Source organism: Terrapene carolina, unplaced genomic scaffold (assembly GCF_002925995.2).
Source record: "Terrapene carolina triunguis isolate 2854851 unplaced genomic scaffold, T_m_triunguis-2.0 Scaffold112, whole genome shotgun sequence".
NCBI classification, from domain to species: Eukaryota; Metazoa; Chordata; order Testudines; family Emydidae; genus Terrapene; species Terrapene triunguis.
The window spans coordinates 14,983,032-14,992,388 of NW_020664463.1; the positions used below are offsets into that span (position 1 = coordinate 14,983,032).

The 9,357-nt window shown below is 44.4% G+C and overlaps 1 protein-coding gene across 1 annotated transcript in view; it reads left to right on the forward strand.

Annotated features, from left to right (window-relative positions):
- LOC115271210 (tetratricopeptide repeat protein 38-like) overlaps nucleotides 1-703 on the forward strand; it is a 26,270-nt gene extending 25,567 nt beyond the window's left edge. The window contains exon 13 of the mRNA XM_029911662.1: nucleotides 549-703. Within this exon, the coding sequence (XP_029767522.1) occupies nucleotides 549-642 (94 nt within the window). The 3' untranslated portion in view covers nucleotides 643-703. The remainder of the gene's footprint in view (nucleotides 1-548) is intronic.
- Nucleotides 704-9,357: the final 8,654 nt, after the last annotated feature.

Sequence of the window (9,357 nt, forward strand, 5' to 3'; positions counted from 1 at the left end):
TAATATGAGCGGGTAGTCTGTGTATGAGACCTCTTATTTCAAATGTTTGTTATGGTTAAGGATTATGAGGTATCAGAGCAGGAGTGGATGGTTAGTGGTAGAAGGTGAGCTGGAACAAGGGAGCTTTTAGGATCTTGATGGGAAGAGAGCAAGATTATTTAGCACAACCTCAGAGTTCTTGTGCTTTGCTATTTTCAGTGCCACGTGGCTGTGAAAACAGGGAACATGTGAAACAGGGTTAGAAATGGGAAAGGGAAGGTCACTGTCTTAGTATATGTCCTGTATTGTGGTGTTTGTGGTCAAAGCATAAATACGGGCATTTAAAAACATAGCTGTTCTGTTTTCTACACTGATTTTCCTTGAATAACTCATTAAAGTGCCAGCGACTAAAATGTTGACCAGCCTATTTGCTGCAGCTAGTTCCTTATTTTCAGATGACACATGACTACTAAACCAGGAAACAGAAAAACCTGCTGTTATGATTTTGAGCACTGTATTTAAGGTCTCTTTTTTTTTCCCTCTTCCCCCCCCACCCTTACCTCCTTCAGATGCCTCCTGACAGAACGTGATGGGTTGAGACCAAATTCACCATTAACTGAGCGACTTATTCGGAAGGCATCAGCTGTTCATGTGATGGGATAAATCTTAAATCTGTTATTCCCGTGGAAATAATAATTAGCACTATAATCAGTCGCTTTCTATGACTTTAAAAGAATCAAAATAGGGAAAATATTGCATCAGCAGCCATATCAGATCTTGTAAATATCTGAGCTTTGGGAAGCTAGTTGTGGTGATTCAGCATCGTTGCTTGAGCTTCTGGACACCTCTGATTCTAGCAAGATTCTGACCTAGCTGTGTTGTGCAGGGCAACAGTAGCAAATGAAGTAGATATCAATCATTTGTTTAAAGCATGCTGAGCCATTGCTTTTCAGGAGAGCGCATCAGTCTTATGCTTATCATGTTGCGGGATAACACTGCTATTATAAAGTTCTTAAACATTTTAAAAACCTGCCAAAGTAGGCAGTGGTGTTGCTATTCTAGAACATGAGGGGATGGGTTGAGCTGTCACATGAAGAGCCTTTGAAAAAAGATGACATGTGGGATGTACTAGGGAGGAATAAATGGTGCCAAAATGTGTAGAAAGTGAACTAATATGTGTTGGCTCAAAGTGACTTTTGGGCCTCTCCCCCATGACCATAGAAGGCCCTAGCTCCACAGAACCACTGCTGCAAATAAGGGCAGTATTTGGGACCCCTTTGCTTCCATGTGGTTCTACTCCATTGGGCTCCTAATGCATGTAGAGGTGGGGGAGGAGAGCAGGAATTTGAACCAAGGAATCCACTGACAGTCTTCTCCTATGGACCGGCAGTAGCCGCAGGGGGTGCTTCAGCCATGGAGTTGCAGTAAAGGTCTGGGGAAAGGTGAATGAGGGCTTCTACCACACATAACACAGCCATGCCAGAGTGACACTACCCAGCATGCAGCTAGGTCCTTTTGGCCTGCCTGCAGGTTCCAGGATTTGGCTTCAAGTTCCTCAAAGGCATAATTTTGTATCATTTGCTATTAAAGTCATACAGATATGAACTGATCTTGCAAGTCAACCGTTTCACAGTTGTTAATCAAAACTTCTTACTGCTTGATGTTCTTATTGCATTTTTAATGGAAGTTATATCCTAATAATGCGGCACACTTTTATAACATGAGTGGATAATGTTAGAAAAATCTTTAGGCAATCTATTAAGAATTGTATGGATCAAGGGTCGGCAACCTTTCAGAAGTGGTGTGCCAAGTCTTCATTTATTCACTCTAATTTAAGGTTTCACGTGCCAGTAATACATTTTAACGTTTTTAGAAGGTCTCTTTCTACAAGTCTACAATATATAACTAAACTGTTGTTGTATGTAAAGTAAATAAGGTTTTTAAAATGTTTAAGAAGCTTCATTTAAAATTAAATTAAAATGCAGAGCCCCCCGGACTGGTGGCCAGGACCTGGGCAGTGTGAGTGCCATTGAAAATCAGCTTGCATGCCGCCTTCGGTACGTGTACCATAGGTTGCCTACCCATGGGTATAGATCTTTTTTCGTATGTAACTGTGTTCCTTTGATTAGCATTGAACTGATACCTTACTCCTACAGTGCCATAAATTTTGCTCTTACATTTGTAATGTGATTTATGGCATTCCTAATAGTATCCTAAAGAACTTCATTAAATTCAAGGAGATGGTGATTGATTTTTTTTTTCTGAACTTAGGCATCACCAAAGTGACTAATATATGAAACTGTGCAGTTTTTGAATATTTTCCATACTGGATTTTATTTAGTGTACATCTTTCTTTAGCAGAACTGAAGTCAAGCTGTTCTATACACTCCACCTGTACAAGGAAACTTAAGGATTTAAGGTATCAAGTGGAGCAACATTATTCTCCCTTCCTCCCCCTCCTCAAACAAATCCCATTTTGGGACTCATTTTCAGAAGCGGAATTGGCACCTGAACCGTCTTCCTTAAATAGGTGTTAGGCGTTTTTGTTGCCAGATAGAGAAGATTATAATTTACATTTATCTTTCCCTGCCATCACCCCACTCCTTTATTCCTAGAATGAATCTGCAGTGATTTCTTTTAAGTGTTCTAGATCCATAGTTACTCTTTGCATAGTTAATCTTTGTCAAATTGGAGTGAACTGTAACCACATTAATACTTATGAGTTTTTTATGCTGAACCATCCTAAAGTGCTCTTTGAACTGCAGACACAGTACCAATGAAATGCAGCCATAGCTGAGGTGGAGAGAAGCAACTACCACATACACAGCAGGGGAGTGAAAACTTGTCCAAGGACACTGGCCCCAGCTGTGCCTCCTTCTGCATGGATATTAATGTTGACACTTTTTGTAGAACAAGCAGAACCTCTCTTTAAGGTCCCATACAGATGAAACTGCGTGGTACTACCTTTATCTGCCTCGGAGGGAAGTTGACCCTACACTGAACTTGTACAGTTTGATTATAGCTGATGTAAGCACTTCTCCAGCTGCTGCTTACATTTTATGTTGTAACTAAGCATCATTCCTCCTACCACCACAGCCCACAAGTGTTGCACAAGGCCACAGTTCTGAACTTGTGCTCTCTCTCCACGAAATACCAATGGTGTTCATCTAACAGGCAGACTTCTATCACAAACAAGGATGTTCGTTCATTAGAGAGATGGTTAGTTCAGGGAACAGCTGTGCTAACAGTACTGTGGTCACACCCAAAAGCACTAGGTTGATCAGTCCTGCCTTTTCTGTGCTTAGTGATGGCTACCACATTCTCACAGTAGATTTGAGATTGAAACCTATTTAACAAGGAATATCAGGCAAGGAGGGTGGTCTCTTCCTTCTGTAAATTACCCTGGCAACGGTCACAAGATGTAAAAAAAGAGGGGGGAGGGGAAAGAAACAAGTGGTCCCAACTTTAAACTATCAAACAGCTGTTCAAAGAATTGTCTATAAACCCTAAACACCGTGAGCTGTTTCAGGTTTGTTTTGCCTGTCAGGCCTTGATCCTGATACCACCTTAGCCTTGTTTGTGCTTTCAGATCATTTTAGTTGCATGTTGTTTCTTTTTAATTAAGCTATGCTGATAAACTTGCTATTTGAAAATACAACCCTAAAGAACAAAGGCTCAGATCCTCTAAGCTAGTTTGGTGTTGAAGTCCACCATTTAAACCCCACTGAAATTTCCCAAATGCTGTAGGCATCTAACTTTGTACCAACTGGCACTTTCTAAGCCCTGACATCATCCCACAGCTAATGTGCAGCTCAGGCCTGAAGCAGGATTCTCAAAACTAGGCAGGGGAATGCCTGTTCTCCCAGCATGGCCTTATCCTGTAGGCATAGTATGACCACACTTAAGACCTGTCAGTCCCTGCGGAAGGGCTGGATGCAGGCCATAGATTTGATGGGAGGGACACAGCACCTGCACAAAGAGAGCCTGGGGTACACAGGGAAATGGGGCAAGCTTGAGAGAGGTATTTAGCATGAGCAGGAGACAGAAAGAGATTGTTTGGCTATTACTGTAATGGCTGCCTTACTGGCTGATGACGCTTCGGTGGCTAACTGCAGGAGATGGCTTGAGGCTGAGGATCCCAAGCATAGAGAGCTGCCTGTCTCTGGCCCAAGCCAAGTACATTGTCAGCCATTCAGGTGCCTGCACCCCTCTCCCTGGCATTTCACTCCTGGCTCTGCACTCGGCTTTCTGTCTTCCAAGGATCTCTTTTCTAGGTTTCAAACTCTCCCCGTGCACATATTGTGTGGGGAGCCTAGGTGCATAGCTCGGAGCTGAGGATTCCACTAGACAGCAAGCCAGACAGGGCGTAGGCATTGCAACACTGAGCAGAGCAATGCCTCAGTACCTTTGAGGCCTGGTCTACACTACAAAGTTAGGTTGACGTAAGGCAGCTTACAGTGACCTAACTCTGTACGTGTCTACCCTACAACGTATCTCCCACCAATGTAAGTCGCCCACTACACCCACCTAATAACTCCACCTCCGCAAGAGGCGTAGGGCTTAGGTGGAGATAATTAGGGCAATGCAGTGGATCTGTAGACACTGCATTACTTACCTTGCTTGTTGGCTATCAGCCCCCCCCCCCTGCTCACAGGTGGACCCCCTGCTGCCCGGGGTTGTGAGCGGGAAGTGACTTAGGGGCACAAGTCCCAATGAAACAATCATTTAGGAGCTTTTGAAAATCCCACTCTTAATGTAGTTGATTTTTTTTCTTAGGTGAATAGTTTGAGGCACTGCAGCCTAGGGTAGGAGGCATTCCTGAAAGCCATGATTATGCCAAGTCTTAATAAAAAAAAAATCTAAAGCAGCATAGCCACAGGCAGATCTCTTGAAGCGCAAGCGAAGAGGGGAAGGAGCTGACTGTGGAGACCACAACTGGAACACTGTGTTCCCTTCTGAGCACCTCATCAGTTGGATATAAATTGGAGAGTTCAGAGAAAAAATCATACAACGTGATTTAAGGGGCTAGCAGGATGAAAGACACAAATTCAGTTATCCCAATAACTTGCTTGACTGTGGTTACTTTTGTAATGTCTAATAAAAGATTTAGAAATGTCTCTTCACGCTGAAAAAACCCCCATGATTTATTCCCAAACAATTTTCTGTTTAGCTTTCTAGAAACATATTGCTTAATTGTTCCCTTAGTTTGTCCAAGGGAAATTCCAAGCAGAAACATGTGGGACCATGTTGTCACAGAAGCATTTAATACATGGAAGGGAAATGCATGCACAGTTCTTATTTACTCCAGCAAGGAATCACAGAGGATGGACTTGAACTCTATGCTATGCAGCAATAACTCAACACTGAGAAATAGGTTACTATAAACTCCAACGCCTTTGTTCTTTACAGAAGGTATTCCTTTACAGCTAGATACTGTGCCTATAAAATAGTTTGCTACAGTGTTCTAGGAAATATTTCATGTGATCTTAGAGTATTTGCACAAAGTGACTATTACTCTCACTTTAAAGCTGGGAAAACTGAAAACGAGAGAAGGTAAAGTGACTTGCCAAACATCAGAGCGCATCAATGTCAGAGACAATGACAGAAGCCATTCATGCACCTGCAGGCGGAATCTCACCCATATATCCTCAAAAAAAAAAATTATGACAATTTCCTGTATTTATTTACTTTAGCTTTCAGTGAATAAATTCTTACCCTTCTCTGAGCAGGTAAAACAAACGGTATTAAGACGCTTGCTCTTCTAGTCACCATACCCATGACTGAAAGAGTCCAGTAATTTTTAATCTTTCTTCTGTAAGATCTACAGCTGTAAAAATAGAGATGCCACTGGATCCAACATGTTATTGCTAAGCATGAAGTTAGTATTGAAGAGGGAAAGTGACACCTAGTGACCAATTGAGGTAATCACTCAATACTTTGTGAGCTAGCTCAGCCTAAAAGATAAAGGCCAACAAATGGATACCTAAAATGAGGCACCTAAATAAAAGTGGCTGAAATTTCAGGGGTACTGAGGCGCTGTAGTTCCCACTGAAGTATGCCATAGAAACTGGCACTTACAGTACCTTACAGTTTTGAATCCTTGTTTGTTCCAGTGAGAGTTGATGTCTTAGTTCTATGCTGGAAAGGCAGTGTCTGCTGTGTGGAAGCGCCCATAGGTCACATTCACAGAAAGTCACTTTTGGCCAACATAGAATGAAGCTAACCGTACTATCCTTAATATGACTGCCACTCCGCTTTACTGTAGAGATTCTGCCTTGACCCTTTCCCAGCATTCCCTTCCACCTTGTTTCCTGCTCAAGTTTTAACGAAACCTTATACCTAGCCGGCTAGCCTCAGTGTTTGGCAGGTGTTGGATGTCAAATGCTAGGGAACAAGGGTGGGGGGCCATGAAGGGCGTTAGGATGCTGAGCATCATGGCGCCTAGAAAATCACAGGCACAACACTGGGATCCACAGCCTGCATTAGGTGCCTAGGTTCCCTGTACACAAAAGGGGGAGAAGAGTGAGGTGCCTGAGAATGTGACCCACAAAGCCAGCATGATAGTTGGCACCTTGCTTAAGTGAACCAGTGGGAAATGCTGATGATAGGGTTGTGTCCTATGCCCTGGCTCTCTTGCAGACCTAGGTGACTAGGGCTACATCTACCCTGCAAAAGGAAAAAAAGACTGGGCCAACTGACTTGGGATCGCGGGGCTCGGACTACGAGGCTAACATATAGCAGCCCCCCTGGGTCTCAGAGCCCAGGCTGCAGCCCGAGCAGGAACCACTACCCTACCAGTTTTAGCCCCCGCAGCACGCACCTCACAAGCCCAAGTCACTTGACCCAGGTTCTGAAACTTGCTTCTGTAGGCTTTTGGTTTTTTTGCATTGTAGAGGTCCCCTTAGTCTGGGCTGCTGTGAGGCACTTAGTGCTGCTAGCAAGCCCTGATCTGGGAGACATTAGGTGCTCCTCCACCTAAGTTGTGTGCAGGGCCTGAAATAAAACCGTTGCGGGGAGCGGGACCGCTTATAACCTTACCCGAGTAGTGGAGAGGGTATGTACCCAAGATGCGGGTGACCCTGTCCCAGTTCAAGCTGCCCCACCCCCACTTCCTCCTGAGCATGCCTAAGGGATCAGCTCCTCCACCCCCCTGACTTAGGTGGAAGCACGATCTTCCCCAGTTTGTGAATTGCTCTGGGGCGCTAGGTGTCTAGATGCCTAGTGTGAGGCAACAGCATGCACCCCCAGAGGCAGAAACATTGGTGCTCAAGCAATTTAACTGCAAAAACTTAAACTCACCCGGTGCCTAGGCACCTATGGGGTAAGGTGGCAGCCAAGCAGCAGTTTTATAGCTTGCAGTGGCACCTAAAAAATGGGACTTAGTGCCGAAGGACTTTAGTGGGTGGCACCCTAACTATATAATTAGCTATTAATTTACCACTTTAAAAAAATCTTTTTAGGGAGTACTGTTTTCTGTTACTGCATGTTTCCTTTAACGGGGGTGGGGGAGAGGAGCTGTATTTGCAGCTAATGTTGCAGGATTGAGCCCAGGAATAGTTGGACCAAAAGGCTATATTCAGTTAAATGAAGAAATTTAATTCCAGATTCCTTGACCCATGCCATATGCCTGTTCTACAGCCCAGCCTCTGAAAGCAAGCCGGTTAGCCTGAGAACCAATCCAGCTGTGTTTCATAGCGTGCCATTAGCCAAATTGAATTACTGAGAGGTAATGACCCCTTTTCTTTCTTTTTTCATGTTCTGGCTTAGCTACGGTCACTCATTTTGGAAGCAAAAGTCTGAGTAGTAGCCCGAACAAGCATCTGCTTGGTTTTATGTTGCCTGCAGAAGCGATTCTGGGGTTTCTCCTTGTGCCTAATGCATGCTAGGTGGCAGTAGAATTCCATAGTAGGGGAATGCAGGGCTCTGTTCATGCTGCCTATGAATTCTGTTCACTGCTCTTCTTTGCCAGTGGCTGGAGTGCTGTGAGAACACCCCCAAGACTCCAGCTGATGGATGTTATCCCCATTTAAGCTGATGTCACAATCAGCTAGTGAGTGGCTAGATAAACCCTACAAGAATTTGTTCTTGTCAGCCTTCCCACTTGCTATTTATTATAGACTTTCAAGGGGGAATGGGATAGTGTGCGCCTGTTACTCATGGTATTCCTTTCTTGTAAAGAAGCCCACTTACCTTAGCCTTTTGGTTACACATGGCCAGTAGATGGGAGGTCAGACTTTTCTTCCTAATTCTTTGTAAGACCAAGGCCCCATGCAGCAAGATACTGGTTTATGGTTGATGTGTTCAGGTTATCCAGAGGTACCAAGAGGTTGATGTGACTTCTTCCCTCTTCCTCACACCAGTTGCCTATGGAGGATTTTTTGGTTGTGTGTTTTTAATTCCCCAGGATGATTTCTCTAGATTTTGAAATCCCCTGCAGATCTATAGTCAATACTATGTGAACTTAGTAGCAGAAAGCACCCAAAATATGTGGCAAACCCCTCCTTAAGTTATGCATAAATGTTAATTTATTCTTGGATGCCTGCTTTTTTACCCCCCTAGCATCCTACCCTGGCCTTTGTTTACAGTCTTAACCTGATTCCAGCCCACAGCCAAGCCCATTTGAATAGAATTTGATTTGAATTTCTAAGGGAGCAAGGGGAAGAGAGAGGAAGACCGTACTCAACTCTTACCCTAGCTAGTGGTTAGACTACTACCTGGGATGTGGGAGAGCCCTGGTTCAATTCCACCCCCCCCCACACACACCCATCTCTTCCCAAGGGGGAGAAAGGCTTTGAAGAGGGGTCTCAGGCAAGTGCCCTAGCTGCTGCGCTATAGGATATTTCTGATGTGACGTTCCCTAAATCTCTCTTGTTGAAGTTATTCCACTGTGGCTAAATAATTAAGTCACTGGACAAGGGATCCTGGTTCTCCTACCTCTCAAGTAATTGTGTTAACCCCCAGGCTACCACGTCATTCTCCTGTGTGCTGTCTCTCTCTCTCTCGGGCCCCATGATTCTTTCATCATTTAGTCACAGGGGAATAGCTGCAACAAGAGAGACTGAAGGGGGTCCCCCCTCCCCACAGCAGAATATCCCATTGATTAGAACACTCCCCTGGGGGAGGGTGTGTGTCAGAGATCCCTATTCAAATCCCTTCTCCCCCTCAGGTGAGACTTGAACAGGTCTCCTGCAATCCAGGTGAGTCTCTGCCTAGTGGTTAGAGAAGTTATAGTCTCCCCTCCCCCACCCTGCTTTCTTGCTAAAACAGAATAGGGGCCTAACACCAAGAAGGGATTCTCAGCTGCAAATCCTAAGCAGAGGGAGGCATCTCCCTCCAGCTCAGACTGAGGTCTAGTCTACACTACAGACTGATATCGGT